The sequence below is a fragment of the Salmo salar genome, chromosome 14, assembly GCF_965601325.2.
Source record: "Salmo salar chromosome 14, fSalSal1, whole genome shotgun sequence".
Classification (NCBI taxonomy): domain Eukaryota; kingdom Metazoa; phylum Chordata; class Actinopteri; order Salmoniformes; family Salmonidae; genus Salmo; species Salmo salar.
This window is the reverse complement of record NC_138304.1, coordinates 75702524-75729708: the sequence shown is the minus strand read 5'-3', so window position 1 is coordinate 75729708 and position 27185 is coordinate 75702524. Positions and strand designations below refer to the sequence as shown.

At 47.0% G+C, this 27185-nt stretch overlaps 1 protein-coding gene across 1 annotated transcript in view; it reads left to right on the top strand.

The window, feature by feature from the left end:
- LOC145860421 (uncharacterized) overlaps positions 1-27185 on the top strand; it is a 76992-nt gene that overhangs the window by 36688 nt on the left and 13119 nt on the right. Inside the window, exon 2 of the mRNA XM_082961412.1 lies at positions 24039-25000. Within this exon, the coding sequence (XP_082817538.1) occupies positions 24039-25000 (962 nt within the window). The remainder of the gene's footprint in view (positions 1-24038; positions 25001-27185) is intronic.

The window sequence follows — 27185 nt, the reverse complement described above, 5'->3', positions numbered from 1 at the left end:
CATTGCGTATTATTAATATTATTTAAATTACATAGTTATGTTTCAGTGATATATTGGGGGGGACAAATCATATTTTTCCCAGGATGGGGGGGTCGTGTCCCCCCCGTCCCCCCCGCGATTTCCGCCCCTGCCTCTTGATCTGGCACACCTAAATGAGTTCAAGTGCATACGTTTCCTTACCAAGTTACACATTAAGTTTAACTTGAATGGAGTCAATAAAATTGATATTTTCCTTTCTGTTCAGAAAACAACTGCATCAACTGGGTTCAAAATGAAGGCACAGAAAGTGACAGCTACTTTCACCATGGGTATGTAGTACACTGAATTTCATTCTGTGGTGATGTTTCCAACTAATGTTTTACTAAATGCTAACTTCATGTGTATTAATCCGAAATCAAAATATAAATGATCAAAAAGGCAGGATGGTGACATAAAATGTAATTATACTAATGAGCAATGATGTATTTTTTTTTGCATATGATGTTACAATGCATATGTTATATATTTTGACATTTAGTGTGGGAAATTTGAAATGTTGCCTAATCTACTGTCAAATGTCACACCTCGATTAAATACATACATATTAAAAGGGAAAATTACTAAAGTGTAAGAGGTAAACATAATCACACTGCTATATATTACTTCAATTATATTAACACACTACTTACTGTAATGAAAAATGTGATATCTTGTAAACAAACAAAAAATACAACTCAAGTGTGTTAATCTCAGTAAGGTATTATACAGTGCCTTCAGAAAGTATTCACACCCTTTCACTTTTTCCACGTTGTTGAATTCCAGCCTGAATTTAGAACGGATTAAATTGAGATTTTTATGTCACTGACCTCGACTCAATACCCGATAATGTCAAAGTGGAGTCATGTTTTTCAATTTTTTCAAAGAAATTAATAAAAAATGAAAAGCTGAAATGTCTTGAGTTCATAAGTATTCAGTCGCCCTACGGTCCGGAACCGGGTGAGTCGCCCTACGGTCCGGAGCTCCCAGAGACACTCTACAGCCCTGAGCATTCAGCAGGGGTGGACAGGTTGGGTGGGGGAAGTAGACCTGAGCCTGAGCCACCTCCAGTATAGGTTGGTTGGGGAGGGGGGGGGGGGGGGTGTAGCACAGCCACCCTCCCTTCCCTCCCTTTAGTTTAGGGGATTTATTTTAGTTTTTTTTGTTTATTTGTGTGAGGTGCATCTGGGGTCTGCACCTTTGGGGGGGGGGGGGGGGGGTACTGTCACGTCCTGACCAGTAATAGGGGTTATTTGTTATTGTAGTTTGGTCCGGACGTGGCAGGGGGTATTTATTTTATGTGGTTCGGGGTGGTTGTGTGTTTAGTGGTGTGTTTGATTTATTATTCCGGGGTTTTGGGCACTGTTCTATGTTAATGTGTTTCTATATTTAGTCTAGTTCTTTGCATTTCTATGTTTAGTTTATTGGGGGTTGAACCCTCAATTGGAGGCAGGTGTTTTCCCGTTGCCTCTGATTGAGGGTTCTATAAATAGGTATGTGTTTGTTTTAGTATTTGTGGGAGATTGTGCTGTGTATAGCTTTGTGCCTTACCGGCCTGTTATTAGTCGTTGTGTTTTTTTGCGTACATGTTGTTTTGGTTCACCTTCTTATCCATGTAATAAAAAGAAGATGAGTGCACATTTCCCCGCTGCGTCTTGGTCCACTTTACCCTACGACAATTGTGACATTGACAGAGTGAAAAGACAGAAACCTATACAGAATATGCAATTCACTTTTTGTCCTGAATACAAAGTTTTATGTTTGGGACAAATCCAATACAACACATTACTGAGTACCATTCCATATTTTCAAGCATAGTGGTAGATGCATCATGTTATGGGTATGCTTATAATCATTAAGGACTGGGGAGTTTTTAAGGATAAAAAATAAATGGAATGGAGCTAAGCGCAGGCGAAATCCTAGAAGAAAATCTGGTTGAGTCTGCTTTCCACCAGACACTGGGTGATGAATTCACCTTTCACCAGGACAATAACCTAAAAAGGAAGGCCACATCTACACTGGAGTTCGTAATCAAGTAGACAGTGTGAATGTTCCAGTTTTGACTTGAATCTACTTGAAAATCTATGTAAATGGTTGTCTAGAAATGATCAACAACCAATTTGACAGAGCTTGAAGAATTTTGAAAATAAAAATGAGCAAATGTTGCACAATCCAGGTGTGGAAAGCTCTTAGACTGACAAAAGGTGTTTCTACAAAGTATTGACTCAGGTGTGAACACTTATGTAAATGAGATATTCCTGTATTTTATTTTCAATACATATAAAAACATTTTCTTGAACATGTTTTCACTTTGTCATTATGGCTTATTGTGTGTAGATGGGTAAGATTTTTTTTTTTTTTAATACATTTTAAATTCAGGCTGTAACACAACAAAATGTGGAATAAGTCAAGTGGTATGAACACTTAAGGCATTGTAGGTAATATTCTTGACAATCAATTACATTTGAACATTTTTACATCATTATTTATTTTCTGAAAAAAAAGGAGTGTGGCTACATATTATAATTATTTATTTTATATGAAAATAAGCAGAATATTGATAAAAATTGCACCATCCTGATGAAGAGTAATCTTGGAAATATTGATATTGTGTGCAATAAACAATTTAACCCTTCATCTCACAAACCACAGTGTTCTTATGTTGGATTATCCATGGAGTTTCTACCGCAACTGCATCTTCCACAACTGCATCTCCTACAACTGCAGATCTTATTACGACAACAACAACTGCAGCTCCTATGGCAACAACTGTAGCTCCTACGACAACTGCAGCTCCAACGACAACTGCAGCTCCAACGACAACTGCAGTACCTAATACAACACCCACAACTGCAGTTCCTAATACAACTGTAGCTCCAACGACCACTACAACAGTAGAACCTACAACGACAACTGTAGCTCCTACAGCAACAAATGTAGCTCCTACTACTACTACAACTACAGCCCCTACTACGACTGTAGATCCTACGGACACTACAAAGGTAACACCTACAATGACCACTGTAGCTCCCACGACACCTGAAGCTCTGACGACAACAACTGCTGCTCCTACGACCACTACAACTCCAGAACCTACTACGACAGAACCTACTCCTACAACTGCTACGACTGTAGAACCTACTACGACAACCAGTGCAGCTCCTACTACAACAACTGCTGTTCTTACAACCACAACGACCGAAGCACCTTCTACAACAACTACAACTTCAGCTCCTATGACAACCACAACAGCAACACCTACAACAACTGTAGCTCCAACGACAACTGCAGCTCCATCAACAACTTTAGCCTCTACTTCAACCACAGCAGCAGCCCCTACGACAACTACTGCAGCCCTAACTACAACAACTGTAGCTCCCACGACAACTGCAGCTCCTACAACAACTTTAGCATCTACTTCAACCACAGCAGCTGCCCCTTCGACAACCACTGCAGCCCTAACTACAACAACTGCAGCTCTTACTACCACTACAACTCCGGAACCTACTACGACAACCAGTGCAGCTCCAACTACAACAGCTGATGTTCTTACAACCACAACGACCGAAGCACCTTCTACAACAACTACAACTTCAGCTCCTACAACACCTACAACAACTGTAGCTCCGACAACTGCAGCTCCATCAACAACTTTAGCCTCTACTTCAACCACATCAGCTGCCCCTACAACAACCACTGCAGCCCTAACTACAACAACTGCTGCTCCTACGACCACTACAACTCCAGAACCTACTACGACAACCAGTGCAGCGGCAACTACAACAACTGCTGTTCTTACAACCACAACGACCGAAGCACCTTCTACAACAACTACAACTTCAGCTCCTACGACAACCACAACAGCAAAACCTACAACAACTGTAGCTCCAACGACAACTGCAGCTCCATCAACAACTTTAGCCTCTACTTCAACCACAGCAGCAGCCCCTACGACAACTACTGCAGCCCTAACTACAACAACTGCTGCTCCTACGACCACTACAACTCCAGCTCCTACTACAACAACTGCTGTTCTTACAACCACAACGACCGAAGCACCTTCTACAACTTCAGCTCCCACGACAACCACAAGACCTACAACAACTGTAGCTCCAACGACAACTGCAGCTCCTACAACAACTTTAGCATCTACTTCAACCACAGCAGCTGCCCCTTCGACAACCACTACAGCCCTAACTACAACAACTGCTGCTCCTACGACCACGACAACTCCAGAACCTACTACGACAATCAGTGCAGCTCCAACTACAACAACTGATGTTCTTACAACCACAACGACCGAAGCACCTTCTACAACAACTACAACTTCAGCTCCTATGACAACCACAACAGCAACACCAACAACAACTGTAGCTCCCACAACAACTTTAGCATCTACTTCAACCCCATCAGCTGCCCCTACAACAACCACTGCAGCCCTAACTACAACAACTGCTGCTCCTACGACCACTACAACTCCAGAACCAACTACGACAACCAGTGCAGCGGCAACTACAACAACTGCTGTTCTTACAACCACAAGGACCGAAGCACCTTCTACAACAACTACAACTTCAGCTCCTACGACAACCACAACAGCAACACCTACAACAACTGTAGCTCCAACGACAACTGCAGCTCCATCAACAACTTTAGCCTCTACTTCAACCACAGCAGCAGCCCCTACGACAACTACTGCAGCCCTAACTACAACAACTGCTGCTCCTACGACCACTACAACTCCAGCTCCTACTACAACAACTGCTGTTCTTACAACCACAACGACCGAAGCACCTTCTACAACAACTACAACTTCAGCTCCCACGACAACCACAACACCTACAACAACTGTAGCTCCAACGACAACTGCAGCTCCTACAACAACTTTAGCATCTACTTCAACCACAGCAGCTGCCCCTTCGACAACCACTACAGCCCTAACTACAACAACTGCTGCTCCTACGACCACTACAACTCCAGAACCTACTACGACAACCAGTGCAGCTCCAACTACAACAACTGATGTTCTTACAACCACAACGACCGAAGCACCTTCTACAACAACTACAACTTCAGCTCCTACGACAACCACAACAGCAACACCAACAACAACTGGAGCTCCCACAACAACTTTAGCATCTACTTCAACCCCATCAGCTGCCCCTACAACAACCACTGCAGCCCTAACTACAACAACTGCTGCTCCTACGACCACTACAACTCCAGAACCAACTACGACAACCAGTGCAGCGGCAACTACAACAACTGCTGTTCTTACAACCACAATGACCGAAGCACCTTCTACAACAACTACAACTTCAGCTCCTACGACAACCACAACAGCAACACCTACAACAACTGTAGCTCCAATGACAACTGCAGCTCCCACAACAACTTTAGCCTCTACTTCAACCACAGCAGCAGCCCCTACGACAACTACTGCAGCCCTAACTACAACAACTGCTGCTCCTACGACCACTACAACTCCAGAACCTACTACGACAACCAGTGCAGCTCCTACTTCAACAACTGCTGTTCTTACAACCACAACGACCGAAGCACCTTATACAACAACTACAACTTCAGCTCCTACGACAACCACAACAGCAACACCTACAACAACTGTAGCTCCCACGACAACTGCAGCTCTTACAACTTTAGCCCCTACTTTAACCACAGCAGCTGCCCCTACGACAACTACTGCAGCCCTAACTACAACAACTGCTGCTCCTTTGACCACTACAACTCCAGAACCTACTACGACAACCAGTGCAGCTCCAACTACAACAGCTGATGTTCTTACAACCACAACGACCGAAGCACCTTCTACAACAACTACAACTTCAGCTCCTACGACAACCACAACAGCAACACCGACAACAACTGTAGCTCCCACAACAACTTTAGCATCTACTTCAACCACATCAAGTGCCCCTACAACAACCACTGCAGCCTTAACTACAACAACTGCTGCTCCTACGACCACTACAACTCCAGAACCTACTACGACATCCAGTGCAGCGGCAACTACAACAACTGCTGTTCTTACAACCACAACGACCGAAGCACCTTCTACAACAACTACAACTTCAGCTCCTACGACAACCACAACAGCAACACCTACAACAACTGTAGCTCCAACAACAACTGCAGCTCCATCAACAACTTTAGCCTCTACTTCAACAAAAGCAGCAGCCCCTACGACAACTACTGCAGCCCTAACTACAACAACTGCTGCTCCTACGACCACTACAACTCCAGAACCTACTACGACAACCAGTGCAGCTCCTACTACAACAACTGCTGTTCTTACAACCACAACGACCGAAGCACCTTTTACAACAACTACAACTTCAGCTCCTACGACAACCACAACAGCAACACCTACAACAACTGTAGCTCCCACGACAACTGCAGCTCCTACAACAACTTTAGACTCTACTTCAACCACAGCAGCAGCCCCTACGACAACTACTGCACCCCTAACTACAACAACTGCTGCTCCTACGACCACTACAACTCCAGAACCTACTACAACCACCAGTGCAGCTCCAACTACAACAACTGATGTTCTTACAACCACAACGACCGAAGCACCTTCTACAACAACTACAACTTCAGCTCCTACGACAACCACAACAGCAACACCTACAACAACTGTAGCTCCCACGACAACTGCAGCTCATACAACAACTTTAGACTCTACTTCAACCACAGCAGCAGCCCCTACGACAACTACTGCACCCCTAACTACAACAACTGCTGCTCCTACGACCACTACAACTCCAGAACCTACTACGACAACCAGTGCAGCGGCAACTACAACAACTGATGTTCTTACAACCACAACGACCGAAGCACCTTCTACAACAACTACAACTTCAGCTCCTACGACAACCACAACACCTACAACAACTGTAGCTCCAACGACAACTGCAGCTCCATCAACAACTTTAGCCTCTACTTCAACCACAGCAGCAGCCCCTACGACAACTACTGCAGCCCTAACTACAACAACTGCTGCTCCTACGACCACTACAACTCCAGAACCTACTACGACAACCAGTGCAGCTCCTACTACAACAACTGCTGTTCTTACAACCACAACGACCGAAGCACCTTCTACAACAACTACAACTTCAGCTCCTACGACAACCACAACAGCAACACCTACAACAACTGTAGCTCCCACAACAATTTTAGCATCTACTTCAACCACATCAAATGCCCCTACGATAAACACTGCAGCCCTAACTACAACAACTGCTGCTCCTACGACCACTACAATTCCAGAACCTACTACAACCACCAGTGCAGCTCCAACTACAACAACTGATGTTCTTACAACCACAACGACCGAAGCACCTTCTACAACAACTACAACTTCAGCTCCTACGACAACCACAACAGCAACACCTACAACAACTGTAGCTCCCACGACAACTGCAGCTCCTACAACAACTTTAGACTCTACTTCAACCACAGCAGCAGCCCCTACGACAACTACTGCACCCCTAACTACAACAACTGCTGCTCCTACGACCACTACAACTCCAGAACCTACTACGACAACCAGTGCAGCTCCAACTACAACAACTGATGTTCTTACAACCACAACGACCGAAGCACCTTCTACAACAACTACAACTTCAGCTCCTACGACAACCACAACAGCAACACCTACAACAACTGTAGCTCCCACAACAACTTTAGCATCTACTTCAACCACATCAGCTGCCCCTACAACAACCACTGCAGCCTTAACTACAACAACTGCTGCTCCTACGACCACTACAACTCCAGAACCTACTACGACAACCAGTGCAGCTCCTACTACAACAACTGCTGTTCTTACAACCACAACGACCGAAGCACCTTCTACAACAACTACAACTTCAGCTCCTACGACAACCACAACAGCAACACCTACAACAACTGTAGCTCCCACAACAACTTTAGCATCTACTTCAACCACATCAAGTGCCCCTACGATAAACACTGCAGCCCTAACTACAACAACTGCTGCTCCTACGACCACTACAACTCCAGAACCTACTACAACCACCAGTGCAAGTACAACTACAACAACTGATGTTCTTACAACCACAACGACCGAAGCACCTTCTACAACAACTACAACTTCAGCTCCTACGACAACCACAACAGCAACACCTACAACAACTGTAGCTCCCACGACAACTGCAGCTCCTACAGCAACTTTAGACTCTACTTCAACCACAGCAGCAGCCCCTACGACAACTACTGCACCCCTAACTACAACAACTGCTGCTCCTACGACCACTACAACTCCAGAACCTACTACGACAACCAGTGCAGCGGCAACTACAACAACTGATGTTCTTACAACCACAACGACCGAAGCACCTTCTACAACAACTACAACTTCAGCTCCTACGACAACCACAACAGCAACACCTACAACAACTGTAGCTCCCACAACAACTTTAGCATCTACTTCAACCACATCAGCTGCCCCTACAACAACCACTGCAGCCTTAACTACAACAACTGCTGCTCCTACGACCACTACAACTCCAGAACCTACTACGACAACCAGTGCAGCGGCAACTACAACAACTGCTGTTCTTACAACCACAACGACCGAAGCACCTTCTACAACAACTACAACTTCAGCTCCTACGACAACCACAACAGCAACACCTACAACAACTGTAGCTCCAACGACAACTGCAGCTCCATCAACAACTTTAGCCTCTACTTCAACAAAAGCAGCAGCCCCTACGACAACTACTGCAGCCCTAACTACAACAACTTCTGCTCCTACGATCACTACAACTCCAGAACCTACTACGACAACCAGTGCAGCTCCTACTACAACAACTGCTGTTCTTACAACCACAACGACCGAAGCACCTTCTACAACAACTACAACTTCAGCTCCTACGACAACCACAACAGCAACACCTACAACAACTGTAGCTCCCACAACAACTTTAGCATCTACTTCAACCACATCAAGTGCCCCTACGATAAACACTGCAGCCCTAACTACAACAACTGCTGCTCCTACGACCACTACAACTCCAGAACCTACTACAACCACCAGTGCAAGTACAACTACAACAACTGATGTTCTTACAACCACAAAGACCGAAGCACCTTCTACAACAACTACAACTTCAGCTCCTACGACAACCACAACAGCAACACCTACAACAACTGTAGCTCCCACGACAACTGCAGCTCCTACAACAACTTTAGACGCTACTTCAACCACAGCAGCAGCCCCTACGACAACTACTGCACCCCTAACTACAACAACTGCTGCTCCTACGACCACTACAACTCCAGAACCTACTACGACAACCAGTGCAGCGGCAACTACAACAACTGATGTTCTTACAACCACAACGACCGAAGCACCTTCTACAACAACTACAACTTCAGCTCCTACGACAACCACAACAGCAACACCTACAACAACTGTAGCTCCCACGACAACTGCAGCTCATACAACAACTTTAGACTCTACTTCAACCACAGCAGCAGCCCCTACGACAACTACTGCACCCCTAACTACAACAACTGCTGCTCCTACGACCACTACAACTCCAGAACCTACTACGACAACCAGTGCAGCGGCAACTACAACAACTGATGTTCTTACAACCACAACGACCGAAGCACCTTCTACAACAACTACAACTTCAGCTCCTACGACAACCACAACACCTACAACAACTGTAGCTCCAACGACAACTGCAGCTCCATCAACAACTTTAGCCTCTACTTCAACCACAGCAGCAGCCCCTACGACAACTACTGCAGCCCTAACTACAACAACTGCTGCTCCTACGACCACTACAACTCCAGAACCTACTACGACAACCAGTGCAGCTCCTACTACAACAACTGCTGTTCTTACAACCACAACGACCGAAGCACCTTCTACAACAACTACAACTTCAGCTCCTACGACAACCACAACAGCAACACCTACAACAACTGTAGCTCCCACAACAATTTTAGCATCTACTTCAACCACATCAAGTGCCCCTACGATAAACACTGCAGCCCTAACTACAACAACTGCTGCTCCTACGACCACTACAATTCCAGAACCTACTACAACCACCAGTGCAGCTCCAACTACAACAACTGATGTTCTTACAACCACAACCACCGAAGCACCTTCTACAACAACTACAACTTCAGCTCCTACGACAACCACAACAGCAACACCTACAACAACTGTAGCTCCCACGACAACTGCAGCTCCTACAACAACTTTAGACTCTACTTCAACCACAGCAGCAGCCCCTACGACAACTACTGCACCCCTAACTACAACAACTGCTGCTCCTACGACCACTACAACACCAGAACCTACTACGACAACCAGTGCAGCGGCAACTACAACAACTGATGTTCTTACAACCACAACGACCGAAGCACCTTCTACAACAACTACAACTTCAGCTCCTACGACAACCACAACAGCAACACCTACAACAACTGTAGCTCCCACAACAACTTTAGCATCTACTTCAACCACATCAGCTGCCCCTACAACAACCACTGCAGCCTTAACTACAACAACTGCTGCTCCTACGACCACTACAACTCCAGAACCTACTACGACAACCAGTGCAGCTCCTACTACAACAACTGCTGTTCTTACAACCACAACGACCGAAGCACCTTCTACAACAACTACAACTTCAGCTCCTACGACAACCACAACAGCAACACCTACAACAACTGTAGCTCCCACAACAACTTTAGCATCTACTTCAACCACATCAAGTGCCCCTACGATAAACACTGCAGCCCTAACTACAACAACTGCTGCTCCTACGACCACTACAACTCCAGAACCTACTACAACCACCAGTGCAAGTACAACTACAACAACTGATGTTCTTACAACCACAACGACCGAAGCACCTTCTACAACAACTACAACTTCAGCTCCTACGACAACCACAACAGCAACAACTACAACAACTGTAGCTCCCACGACAACTGCAGCTCCTACAGCAACTTTAGACTCTACTTCAACCACAGCAGCAGCCCCTACAACAACTACTGCACCCCTAACTACAACAACTGCTGCTCCTACGACCACTACAACTCCAGAACCTACTACGACAACCAGTGCTGCGGCAACTACAACAACTGATGTTCTTACAACCACAACGACCGAAGCACCTTCTACAACAACTACAACTTCAGCTCCTACGACAACCACAACAGCAACACCTACAACAACTGTAGCTCCCACAACAACTTTAGCATCTACTTCAACCACATCAGCTGCCCCTACAACAACCACTGCAGCCTTAACTACAACAACTGCTGCTCCTACGACCACTACAACTCCAGAACCTACTACGACAACCAGTGCAGCGGCAACTACAACAACTGCTGTTCTTACAACCACAACGACCGAAGCACCTTCTACAACAACTACAACTTCAGCTCCTACGACAACCACAACAGCAACACCTACAACAACTGTAGCTCCAACGACAACTGCAGCTCCATCAACAACTTTAGCCTATACTTCAACAAAAGCAGCAGCCCCTACGACAACTACTGCAGCCCTAACTACAACAACTGCTGCTCCTACGATCACTACAACTCCAGAACCTACTACGACAACCAGTGCAGCTCCTACTACAACAACTGCTGTTCTTACAACCACAACGACCGAAGCACCTTCTACAACAACTACAACTTCAGCTCCTACGACAACCACAACAGCAACACCTACAACAACTGTAGCTCCCACAACAACTTTAGCATCTACTTCAACCACATCAAATGCCCCTACGATAAACACTGCAGCCCTAACTACAACAACTGCTGCTCCTACGACCACTACAACTCCAGAACCTACTACAACCACCAGTGCAAGTACAACTACAACAACTGATGTTCTTACAACCACAACGACCGAAGCACCTTCTACAACAACTACAACTTCAGCTCCTACGACAACCACAACAGCAACACCTACAACAACTGTAGCTCCCACGACAACTGCAGCTCCTACAACAACTTTAGACGCTACTTCAACCACAGCAGCAGCCCCTACGACAACTACTGCACCCCTAACTACAACAACTGCTGCTCCTACGACCACTACAACTCCAGAACCTACTATGACAACCAGTGCAGCGGCAACTACAACAACTGATGTTCTTACAACCACAACGACCGAAGCACCTTCTACAACAACTACAACTTCAGCTCCTACGACAACCACAACAGCAACACCTACAACAACTGTAGCTCCAACGACAACTGCAGCTCCATCAACAACTTTAGCCTCTACTTCAACCACAGCAGCAGCCCCTACGACAATTACTGCAGCCCTAACTACAACAACTGCTGCTCCTACGACCACTACAACTCCAGAACCTACTACGACAACCAGTGCAGCTCCAACTACTACAACTGATGTTCTTACAACCACAACGACCGAAGCACCTTCTGCAACAACTACAACTTCAGCTCCTACGACAACCACAACAGCAACACCTACAACAACTGTAGCTCCAACGACAACTGCAGCTCCATCAACAACTTTAGCCTCTACTTCAACCACAGCAGCAGCCCCTACGACAACTACTGCAGCCCTAACTACAACAACTGCTGCTCCTACGACCACTACAACTCCAGAACCTACTACGACAACCAGTGCAGCTCCTACTACAACAACTGCTGTTCTTACAACCACAACGACCGAAGCACCTTCTGCAACAACTACAACTTCAGCTCCTACGACAACCACAACAGCAACACCTACAACAACTGTAGCTCCCATGACAACTGCAGCTCCTACAACAACTTTAGCATCTACTTCAACCACAGCAGCTGCCCCTACGACAACCACTGCTGCCCTAACTACAACAACTGCAGCTCCTACGACCACTACAACTCCAGAACCTACTACGACAACCAGTGCAGCTCCAACTACAACTGCTGTTCTTACAACTACAACTTCAGCTCCTACGACAACCACAACAGCAACACCTACAACAACTGTAGCTCCCACAACAACTTTAGGATCTACTTCAACCACATCAGCTGCCTCTATGACAAACACTGCAGCCCTAACTACAACAACTGCTGCTCCTACGACCACTACAACTCCAGAACCTACTACGACAACCAGTGCAGCTCCAACTACAACAACTGATGTTCTTACAACCACAACGACCGAAGCACCTTCTACAACAACTACAACTTCAGCTCCTACGACAACCACAACAGCAACACCAACAACAACTGTAGCTCCCACAACAACTTTAGCATCTACTTCAACCCCATCAGCTGCCCCTACAACAACCACTGCAGCCCTAACTACAACAACTGCTGCTCCTACGACCACTACAACTCCAGAACCTGCTACGACAACCAGTGCAGCTCCAACTACAACAACTGATGTTCTTACAACCACAACGACCGAAGCACCTTCTACAACAACTACAACTTCAGCACCTACGACAACCACAACAGCAACACCTACAACAACTGTAGCTCCCACAACAACTTTAGCATCTACTTCAACCACATCAGCTGCCCCTACGACAAACACTGCAGCCCTAACTACAACAACTGCTTCTCCTACGTCCACTACAACTCCAGAACCTACTATGACAACCAGTGCAGCTCCAACTACAACAACTGATGTTCTTACAACCACAACGACCGAAGCACCTTCTGCAACAACTACAACTTCAGCTCCTACGACAACCACAACAGCAACACCTACAACAACTGTAGCTCCAACGACAACTGCAGCTCCATCAACAACTTTAGCCTCTACTTCAACCACATTAGCAGCCCCTACGACAACTACTGCAGCCCTAACTACAACAACTGCTGCTCCTACGACCACTACAACTCCAGAACCTACTACGACAACCAGTGCAGCTCCTACTACAACAACTGCTGTTCTTACAACCACAACGACCGAAGCACCTTCTACAACAACTACAACTTCAGCTCCTACGACAACCACAACAGCAACACCTACAACAACTGTAGCTCCCACGACAACTGCAGCTCCTACAACAACTTTAGCATCTATTTCAACCACAGCAGCTGCCCCTACGACAACCACAGCAGCCCTAACTACAACAACTGCAGCTCCTACGACGACTACAACTCCAGAACCTACTACGACAACCAGTGCAGCTCCAACTACAACTGCTGTTCTTACAACCACAACGACCGAAGCACCTCCTACAACAACTACAACTTCATCACCTACGACAACCACAACAGCAACACCTACAACAACTGCAGCTCCCACGACAACTGCAGCTCCTACAACAACTTTAGACTCTAATTCAACAACAGCAGCAGCCCCTACGACAACTACTGCAGCCCTAACTACAACAACTGCTGCTCCTACGACCACTACAACTCCAGAACCTACTACGACAACCAGTGCAGCTCCTACTACAACAACTGCTGTTCTTACAACCACAACGACCGAAGCACCTTCTGCAACAACTACAACTTCAGCTCCTACGACAACCACAACAGCAACACCTACAACAACTGTAGCTCCCACGACAACTGCAGCTCCTACAACAACTTTAGCATCTACTTCAACCACAGCAGCTGTCCCTACGACAACCACTGCAGCCCTAACTACAACAACTGCAGCTCCTACGACCACTACAACTCCAGAACCTACTACGACAACCAGTGCAGCTCGAACTACAACTGCTGTTCTTACAACCACAACGACCGAAGCACCTTCTACAACAACTACAACTTCAGCTCCTACAACAACCACAACAGCAACACCTACAACAACTGCAGCTCCATCAACAACTTTAGCCTCTACTTATACCACAGCAGCAGCCCCTACGACAACTACTGCAGCCCTAACTACAACAGCTGCTGCTCCTACGACCACTACAACTCCAGAACGTACTACGACAACCAGTGCAGCTCCTACTACAACAACTGCTGTTCTTACAACCACAACGACCGAAGCACCTTCTGCAACAACTACAACTTCAGCTCCTACGACAACCACAACAGCAACACGTACAACAACTGTAGCTCCCACGACAACTGCAGCTCCTACAACAACTTTAGCATCTACTTCAACCACAGCAGCTGTCCCTACGACAACCACTGCAGCCCTAACTACAACAACTGCAGCTCCTACGACCACCACAACAGCAACACCTACAACAACTGTAGCTCCCACAACAACTTTAGCCTCTACTTCAACCACAGCAGCAGCCCCTACGACAACTACTGCAGCCCTAACTACAACAACTGCTGCTCCTACGACCACTACAACTCCAGAACCTACTACGACAACCAGTGCAGCTCCAACTACAACAGCTGATGTTCTTACAACCACAACGACCGAAGCACCTTCTACAACAACTACAACTTCAGCTCCTACGACAACCACAACAGCAACACCTACAACAACTGTAGCTCCCACAACAACTTTAGCATCTACTTCAACCACATCAAGTGCCCCTACAACAACCACTGCAGCCTTAACTACAACAACTGCTGCTCCTACGACCACTACAACTCCAGAACCTACTACGACAACCAGTGCAGCGGCAACTACAACAACTGCTGTTCTTACAACCACAACGACCGAAGCACCTTCTACAACAACTACAACTTCAGCTCCTACGACAACCACAACAGCAACACCTACAACAACTGTAGCTCCAACAACAACTGCAGCTCCATCAACAACTTTAGCCTCTACTTCAACAAAAGCAGCAGCCCCTACGACAACTACTGCAGCCCTAACTACAACAACTGCTGCTCCTACGACCACTACAACTCCAGAACCTACTACGACAACCAGTGCAGCTCCTACTACAACAACTGCTGTTCTTACAACCACAACGACCGAAGCACCTTCTACAACAACTACAACTTCAGCTCCTACGACAACCACAACAGCAACACCTACAACAACTGTAGCTCCCACGACAACTGCAGCTCCTACAACAACTTTAGACTCTACTTCAACCACAGCAGCAGCCCCTACGACAACTACTGCACCCCTAACTACAACAACTGCTGCTCCTACGACCACTACAACTCCAGAACCTACTACAACCACCAGTGCAGCTCCAACTACAACAACTGATGTTCTTACAACCACAACGACCGAAGCACCTTCTACAACAACTACAACTTCAGCTCCTACGACAACCACAACAGCAACACCTACAACTGTAGCTCCCACGACAACTGCAGCTCCTACAACAACTTTAGACTCTACTTCAACCACAGCAGCAGCCCCTACGACAACTACTGCACCCCTAACTACAACAACTGCTGCTCCTACGACCACTACAACTCCAGAACCTACTACGACAACCAGTGCAGCGGCAACTACAACAACTGATGTTCTTACAACCACAACGACCGAAGCACCTTCTACAACAACTACAACTTCAGCTCCTACGACAACCACAACACCTACAACAACTGTAGCTCCAACGACAACTGCAGCTCCATCAACAACTTTAGCCTCTACTTCAACCACAGCAGCAGCCCCTACGACAACTACTGCAGCCCTAACTACAACAACTGCTGCTCCTACGACCACTACAACTCCAGAACCTACTACGACAACCAGTGCAGCTCCTACTACAACAACTGCTGTTCTTACAACCACAACGACCGAAGCACCTTCTACAACAACTACAACTTCAGCTCCTACGACAACCACAACAGCAACACCTACAACAACTGTAGCTCCCACAACAATTTTAGCATCTACTTCAACCACATCAAGTGCCCCTACGATAAACACTGCACCCCTAACTACAACAACTGCTGCTCCTACGACCACTACAATTCCAGAACCTACTACAACCACCAGTGCAGCTCCAACTACAACAACTGATGTTCTTACAACCACAACCACCGAAGCACCTTCTACAACAACTACAACTTCAGCTCCTACGACAACCACAACAGCAACACCTACAACAACTGTAGCTCCCACGACAACTGCAGCTCCTACAACAACTTTAGACTCTACTTCAACCACAGCAGCAGTCCCTACGACAACTACTGCACCCCTAACTACAACAACTGCTGCTCCTACGACCACTACAACTCCAGAACCTACTACGACAACCAGTGCAGCGGCAACTACAACAACTGATGTTCTTACAACCACAACGACCGAAGCACCTTCTACAACAACTACAACTTCAGCTCCTACGACAACCACAACAGCAACACCTACAACAACTGTAGCTCCCACAACAACTTTAGCATCTACTTCAACCACATCAAGTGCCCCTACAACAACCACTGCAGCCTTAACTACAACAACTGCTGCTCCTACGACCACTACAACTCCAGAACCTACTACGACAACCAGTGCAGCGGCAACTACAACAACTGCTGTTCTTACAACCACAACGACCGAAGCACCTTCTACAACAACTACAACTTCAGCTCCTACGACAACCACAACAGCAACACCTACAACAACTGTAGCTCCAACAACAACTGCAGCTCCATCAACAACTTTATCCTCTACTTCAACAAAAGCAGCAGCCCCTACGACAACTACTGCAGCCCTAACTACAACAACTGCTGCTCCTACGACCACTACAACTCCAGAACCTACTACGACAACCAGTGCAGCTCCTACTACAACAACTGCTGTTCTTACAACCACAACGACCGAAGCACCTTCTACAACAACTACAACTTCAGCTCCTACGACAACCACAACAGCAACACCTACAACAACTGTAGCTCCCACGACAACTGCAGCTCCTACAACAACTTTAGACTCTACTTCAACCACAGCAGCAGCCCCTACGACAACTACTGCACCCCTAACTACAACAACTGCTGCTCCTACGACCACTACAACTCCAGAACCTACTACAACCACCAGTGCAGCTCCAACTACAACAACTGATGTTCTTACAACCACAACGACCGAAGCACCTTCTACAACAACTACAACTTCAGCTCCTACGACAACCACAACAGCAACACCTACAACTGTAGCTCCCACGACAACTGCAGCTCCTACAACAACTTTAGACTCTACTTCAACCACAGCAGCAGCCCCTACGACAACTACTGCACCCCTAACTACAACAACTGCTGCTCCTACGACCACTACAACTCCAGAACCTACTACGACAACCAGTGCAGCGGCAACTACAACAACTGATGTTCTTACAACCACAACGACCGAAGCACCTTCTACAACAACTACAACTTCAGCTCCTACGACAACCACAACACCTACAACAACTGTAGCTCCAACGACAACTGCAGCTCCATCAACAACTTTAGCCTCTACTTCAACCACAGCAGCAGCCCCTACGACAACTACTGCAGCCCTAACTACAACAACTGCTGCTCCTACGACCACTACAACTCCAGAACCTACTACGACAACCAGTGCAGCTCCTACTACAACAACTGCTGTTCTTACAACCACAACGACCGAAGCACCTTCTACAACAACTACAACTTCAGCTCCTACGACAACCACAACAGCAACACCTACAACAACTGTAGCTCCCACAACAATTTTAGCATCTACTTCAACCACATCAAGTGCCCCTACGATAAACACTGCACCCCTAACTACAACAACTGCTGCTCCTACGACCACTACAATTCCAGAACCTACTACAACCACCAGTGCAGCTCCAACTACAACAACTGATGTTCTTACAACCACAACCACCGAAGCACCTTCTACAACAACTACAACTTCAGCTCCTACGACAACCACAACAGCAACACCTACAACAACTGTAGCTCCCACGACAACTGCAGCTCCTACAACAACTTTAGACTCTACTTCAACCACAGCAGCAGTCCCTACGACAACTACTGCACCCCTAACTACAACAACTGCTGCTCCTACGACCACTACAACTCCAGAACCTACTACGACAACCAGTGCAGCGGCAACTACAACAACTGATGTTCTTACAACCACAACGACCGAAGCACCTTCTACAACAACTACAACTTCAGCTCCTACGACAACCACAACAGCAACACCTACAACAACTGTAGCTCCCACAACAACTTTAGCATCTACTTCAACCACATCAAGTGCCCCTACAACAACCACTGCAGCCTTAACTACAACAACTGCTGCTCCTACGACCACTACAACTCCAGAACCTACTACGACAACCAGTGCAGCGGCAACTACAACAACTGCTGTTCTTACAACCACAACGACCGAAGCACCTTCTACAACAACTACAACTTCAGCTCCTACGACAACCACAACAGCAACACCTACAACAACTGTAGCTCCAACAACAACTGCAGCTCCATCAACAACTTTATCCTCTACTTCAACAAAAGCAGCAGCCCCTACGACAACTACTGCAGCCCTAACTACAACAACTGCTGCTCCTACGACCACTACAACTCCAGAACCTACTACGACAACCAGTGCAGCTCCTACTACAACAACTGCTGTTCTTACAACCACAACGACCGAAGCACCTTCTACAACAACTACAACTTCAGCTCCTACGACAACCACAACAGCAACACCTACAACAACTGTAGCTCCCACGACAACTGCAGCTCCTACAACAACTTTAGACTCTACTTCAACCACAGCAGCAGCCCCTACGACAACTACTGCACCCCTAACTACAACAACTGCTGCTCCTACGACCACTACAACTCCAGAACCTACTACAACCACCAGTGCAGCTCCAACTACAACAACTGATGTTCTTACAACCACAACGACCGAAGCACCTTCTACAACAACTACAACTTCAGCTCCTACGACAACCACAACAGCAACACCTACAACAACTGTAGCTCCCACGACAACTGCAGCTCCTACAACAACTTTAGACTCTACTTCAACCACAGCAGCAGCCCCTACGACAACTACTGCACCCCTAACTACAACAACTGCTGCTCCTACGACCACTACAACTCCAGAACCTACTACGACAACCAGTGCAGCGGCAACTACAACAACTGATGTTCTTACAACCACAACGACCGAAGCACCTTCTACAACAACTACAACTTCAGCTCCTACGACAACCACAACACCTACAACAACTGTAGCTCCAACGACAACTGCAGCTCCATCAACAACTTTAGCCTCTACTTCAACCACAGCAGCAGCCCCTACGACAACTACTGCAGCCCTAACTACAACAACTGCTGCTCCTACGACCACTACAACTCCAGAACCTACTACGACAACCAGTGCAGCTCCTACTACAACAACTGCTGTTCTTACAACCACAACGACCGAAGCACCTTCTACAACAACTACAACTTCAGCTCCTACGACAACCACAACAGCAACACCTACAACAACTGTAGCTCCCACAACAATTTTAGCATCTACTTCAACCACATCAAGTGCCCCTACGATAAACACTGCACCCCTAACTACAACAACTGCTGCTCCTACGACCACTACAATTCCAGAACCTACTACAACCACCAGTGCAGCTCCAACTACAACAACTGATGTTCTTACAACCACAACCACCGAAGCACCTTCTACAACAACTACAACTTCAGCTCCTACGACAACCACAACAGCAACACCTACAACAACTGTAGCTCCCACGACAACTGCAGCTCCTACAACAACTTTAGACTCTACTTCAACCACAGCAGCAGTCCCTACGACAACTACTGCACCCCTAACTACAACAACTGCTGCTCCTACGACCACTACAACTCCAGAACCTACTACGACAACCAGTGCAGCGGCAACTACAACAACTGATGTTCTTACAACCACAACGACCGAAGCACCTTCTACAACAACTACAACTTCAGCTCCTACGACAACCACAACAGCAACACCTACAACAACTGTAGCTCCCACAACAACTTTAGCATCTACTTCAACCACATCAAGTGCCCCTACAACAACCACTGCAGCCTTAACTACAACAACTGCTGCTCCTACGACCACTACAACTCCAGAACCTACTACGACAACCAGTGCAGCGGCAACTACAACAACTGCTGTTCTTACAACCACAACGACCGAAGCACCTTCTACAACAACTACAACTTCAGCTCCTACGACAACCACAACAGCAACACCTACAACAACTGTAGCTCCAACAACAACTGCAGCTCCATCAACAACTTTAGCCTCTACTTCAACAAAAGCAGCAGCCCCTACGACAACTACTGCAGCCCTAACTACAACAACTGCTGCTCCTACGACCACTACAACTCCAGAACCTACTACGACAACCAGTGCAGCTCCTACTACAACAACTGCTGTTCTTACAACCACAACGACCGAAGCACCTTCTACAACAACTACAACTTCAGCTCCTACGACAACCACAACAGCAACACCTACAACAACTGTAGCTCCCACGACAACTGCAGCTCCTACAACAACTTTAGACTCTACTTCAACCACAGCAGCAGCCCCTACGACAACTACTGCACCCCTAACTACAACAACTGCTGCTCCTACGACCACTACAACTCCAGAACCTACTACAACCACCAGTGCAGCTCCAACTACAACAACTGATGTTCTTACAACCACAACGACCGAAGCACCTTCTACAACAACTACAACTTCAGCTCCTACGACAACCACAACAGCAACACCTACAACAACTGTAGCTCCCACGACAACTGCAGCTCCTACAACAACTTTAGACTCTACTTCAACCACAGCAGCAGCCCCTACGACAACTACTGCACCCCTAACTACAACAACTGCTGCTCCTACGACCACTACAACTCCAGAACCTACTACGACAACCAGTGCAGCGGCAACTACAACAACTGATGTTCTTACAACCACAACGACCGAAGCACCTTCTACAACAACTACAACTTCAGCTCCTACGACAACCACAACACCTACAACAACTGTAGCTCCAACGACAACTGCAGCTCCATCAACAACTTTAGCCTCTACTTCAACCACAGCAGCAGCCCCTACGACAACTACTGCAGCCCTAACTACAACAACTGCTGCTCCTACGACCACTACAACTCCAGAACCTACTATAACAACCAGTGCAGCTCCTACTACAACAACTGCTGTTCTTACAACCACAACGACCGAAGCACCTTCTACAACAACTACAACTTCAGCTCCTACGACAACCACAACAGCAACACCTACAACAACTGTAGCTCCCACAACAATTTTAGCATCTACTTCAACCACATCAAGTGCCCCTACGATAAACACTGCACCCCTAACTACAACAACTGCTGCTCCTACGACCACTACAATTCCAGAACCTACTACAACCACCAGTGCAGCTCCAACTACAACAACTGATGTTCTTACAACCACAACCACCGAAGCACCTTCTACAACAACTACAACTTCAGCTCCTACGACAACCACAACAGCAACACCTACAACAACTGTAGCTCCCACGACAACTGCAGCTCCTACAACAACTTTAGACTCTACTTCAACCACAGCAGCAGCCCCTACGACAACTACTGCACCCCTAACTACAACAACTGCTGCTCCTACGACCACTACAACTCCAGAACCTACTACGACAACCAGTGCAGCGGCAACTACAACAACTGATGTTCTTACAACCACAACGACCGAAGCACCTTCTACAACAACTACAACTTCAGCTCCTACGACAACCACAACAGCAACACCTACAACAACTGTAGCTCCCACAACAACTTTAGCATCTACTTCAACCACATCAAGTGCCCCTACAACAACCACTGCAGCCTTAACTACAACAACTGCTGCTCTACGACCACTACAACTCCAGAACCTACTACGACAACCAGTGCAGCGGCAACTACAACAACTGCTGTTCTTACAACCACAACGACCGAAGCACCTTCTACAACAACTACAACTTCAGCTCCTACGACAACCACAACAGCAACACCTACAACAACTGTAGCTCCAACAACAACTGCAGCTCCATCAACAACTTTAGCCTCTACTTCAACAAAAGCAGCAGCCCCTACGACAACTACTGCAGCCCTAACTACAACAACTGCTGCTCCTACGACCACTACAACTCCAGAACCTACTACGACAACCAGTGCAGCTCCTACTACAACAACTGCTGTTCTTACAACCACAACGACCGAAGCACCTTCTACAACAACTACAACTTCAGCTCCTACGACAACCACAACAGCAACACCTACAACAACTGTAGCTCCCACGACAACTGCAGCTCCTACAACAACTTTAGACTCTACTTCAACCACAGCAGCAGCCCCTACGACAACTACTGCACCCCTAACTACAACAACTGCTGCTCCTACGACCACTACAACTCCAGAACCTACTACAACCACCAGTGCAGCTCCAACTACAACAACTGATGTTCTTACAACCACAACGACCGAAGCACCTTCTACAACAACTACAACTTCAGCTCCTACGACAACCACAACAGCAACACCTACAACAACTGTAGCTCCCACGACAACTGCAGCTCCTACAACAACTTTAGACTCTACTTCAACCACAGCAGCAGCCCCTACGACAACTACTGCACCCCTAACTACAACAACTGCTGCTCCTACGACCACTACAACTCCAGAACCTACTACGACAACCAGTGCAGCGGCAACTACAACAACTGATGTTCTTACAACCACAACGACCGAAGCACCTTCTACAACAACTACAACTTCAGCTCCTACGACAACCACAACACCTACAACAACTGTAGCTCCAACGACAACTGCAGCTCCATCAACAACTTTAGCCTCTACTTCAACCACAGCAGCAGCCCCTACGACAACTACTGCAGCCCTAACTACAACAACTGCTGCTCCTACGACCACTACAACTCCAGAACCTACTACGACAACCAGTGCAGCTCCTACTACAACAACTGCTGTTCTTACAACCACAACGACCGAAGCACCTTCTACAACAACTACAACTTCAGCTCCTACGACAACCACAACACCTACAACAACTGTAGCTCCCACGACAACTGCAGCTCCTACAACAACTTTAGACTCTACTTCAACCACAGCAGCAGCCCCTACGACAACTACTGCACCCCTAACTACAACAACTGCTGCTCCTACGACCACTACAACTCCAGAACCTACTACGACAACCAGTGCAGCGGCAACTACAACAACTGATGTTCTTACAACCACAACGACCGAAGCACCTTCTACAACAACTACAACTTCAGCTCCTACGACAACCACAACAGCAACACCTACAACAACTGTAGCTCCCACAACAACTTTAGCATCTACTTCAACCACATCAGCTGCCCCTACAACAACCACTGCAGCCTTAACTACAACAACTGCTGCTCCTACGACCACTACAACTCCAGAACCTACTACGACAACCAGTGCAGCTCCTACTACAACAACTGCTGTTCTTACAACCACAACGACCGAAGCACCTTCTACAACAACTACAACTTCAGCTCCTACGACAACCACAACAGCAACACCTACAACAACTGTAGCTCCCACAACAACTTTAGCATCTACTTCAACCACATCAAGTGCCCCTACGATAAACACTGCAGCCCTAACTACAACAACTGCTGCTCCTACGACCACTACAACTCCAGAACCTACTACAACCACCAGTGCAAGTACAACTACAACAACTGATGTTCTTACAACCACAACGACCGAAGCACCTTCTACAACAACTACAACTTCAGCTCCTACGACAACCACAACAGCAACACCTACAACAACTGTAGCTCCCACGACAACTGCAGCTCCTACAGCAACTTTAGACTCTACTTCAACCACAGCAGCAGCCCCTACGACAACTACTGCACCCCTAACTACAACAACTGCTGCTCCTACGACCACTACAACTCCAGAACCTACTACGACAACCAGTGCAGCGGCAACTACAACAACTGATGTTCTTACAACCACAACGACCGAAGCACCTTCTACAACAACTACAACTTCAGCTCCTACGACAACCACAACAGCAACACCTACAACAACTGTAGCTCCCACAACAACTTTAGCATCTACTTCAACCACATCAGCTACCCCTACAACAACCACTGCATCCTTAACTACAACAACTGCTGCTCCTACGACCACTACAACTCCAGAACCTACTACGACAACCAGTGCAGCGGCAACTACAACAACTGCTGTTCTTACAACCACAACGACCGAAGCACCTTCTACAACAACTACAACTTCAGCTCCTACGACAACCACAACAGCAACACCTACAACAACTGTAGCTCCCACAACAACTTTAGCATCTACTTCAACCACATCAAGTGCCCCTACAACAACCACTGCAGCCTTAACTACAACAACTGCTGCTCCTACGACCACTACAACTCCAGAACCTACTACGACAACCAGTGCAGCGGCAACTACAACAACTGCTGTTCTTACAACCACAACGACCGAAGCACCTTCTACAACAACTACAACTTCAGCTCCTACGACAACCACAACAGCAACACCTACAACAACTGTAGCTCCAACAACAACTGCAGCTCCATCAACAACTTTAGCCTCTACTTCAACAAAAGCAGCAGCCCCTACGACAACTACTGCAGCCCTAACTACAACAACTGCTGCTCCTACGACCACTACAACTCCAGAACCTACTACGACAACCAGTGCAGCTCCTACTACAACAACTGCTGTTCTTACAACCACAACGACCGAAGCACCTTCTACAACAACTACAACTTCAGCTCCTACGACAACCACAACAGCAACACCTACAACAACTGTAGCTCCCACGACAACTGCAGCTCCTACAACAACTTTAGACTCTACTTCAACCACAGCAGCAGCCCCTACGACAACTACTGCACCCCTAACTACAACAACTGCTGCTCCTACGACCACTACAACTCCAGAACCTACTACAACCACCAGTGCAGCTCCAACTACAACAACTGATGTTCTTACAACCACAACGACCGAAGCACCTTCTACAACAACTACAACTTCAGCTCCTACGACAACCACAACAGCAACACCTACAACAACTGTAGCTCCCACGACAACTGCAGCTCCTACAACAACTTTAGACTCTACTTCAACCACAGCAGCAGCCCCTACGACAACTACTGCACCCCTAACTACAACAACTGCTGCTCCTACGACCACTACAACTCCAGAACCTACTACGACAACCAGTGCAGCGGCAACTACAACAACTGATGTTCTTACAACCACAATGACCGAAGCACCTTCTACAACAACTACAACTTCAGCTCCTACGACAACCACAACACCTACAACAACTGTAGCTCCAACGACAACTGCAGCTCCATCAACAACTTTAGCCTCTACTTCAACCACAGCAGCAGCCCCTACGACAACTACTGCAGCCCTAACTACAACAACTGCTGCTCCTACGACCACTACAACTCCAGAACCTACTACGACAACCAGTGCAGCTCCTACTACAACAACTGCTGTTCTTACAACCACAACGACCGAAGCACCTTCTACAACAACTACAACTTCAGCTCCTACGACAACCACAACAGCAACACCTACAACAACTGTAGCTCCCACAACAATTTTAGCATCTACTTCAACCACATCAAGTGCACCTACGATAAACACTGCAGCCCTAACTACAACAACTGCTGCTCCTACGACCACTACAATTCCAGAACCTACTACAACCACCAGTGCAGCTCCAACTACAACAACTGATGTTCTTACAACCACAACCACCGAAGCACCTTCTACAACAACTACAACTTCAGCTCCTACGACAACCACAACAGCAACACCTACAACAACTGTAGCTCCCACGACAACTGCAGCTCCTACAACAACTTTAGACTCTACTTCAACCACAGCAGCAGCCCCTACGACAACTACTGCACCCCTAACTACAACAACTGCTGCTCCTACGACCACTACAACTCCAGAACCTACTACGACAACCAGTGCAGCGGCAACTACAACAACTGATGTTCTTACAACCACAACGACCGAAGCACCTTCTACAACAACTACAACTTCAGCTCCTACGACAACCACAACAGCAACACCTACAACAACTGTAGCTCCCACAACAACTTTAGCATCTACTTCAACCACATCAAGTGCCCCTACAACAACCACTGCAGCCTTAACTACAACAACTGCTGCTCCTACGACCACTACAACTCCAGAACCTACTACGACAACCAGTG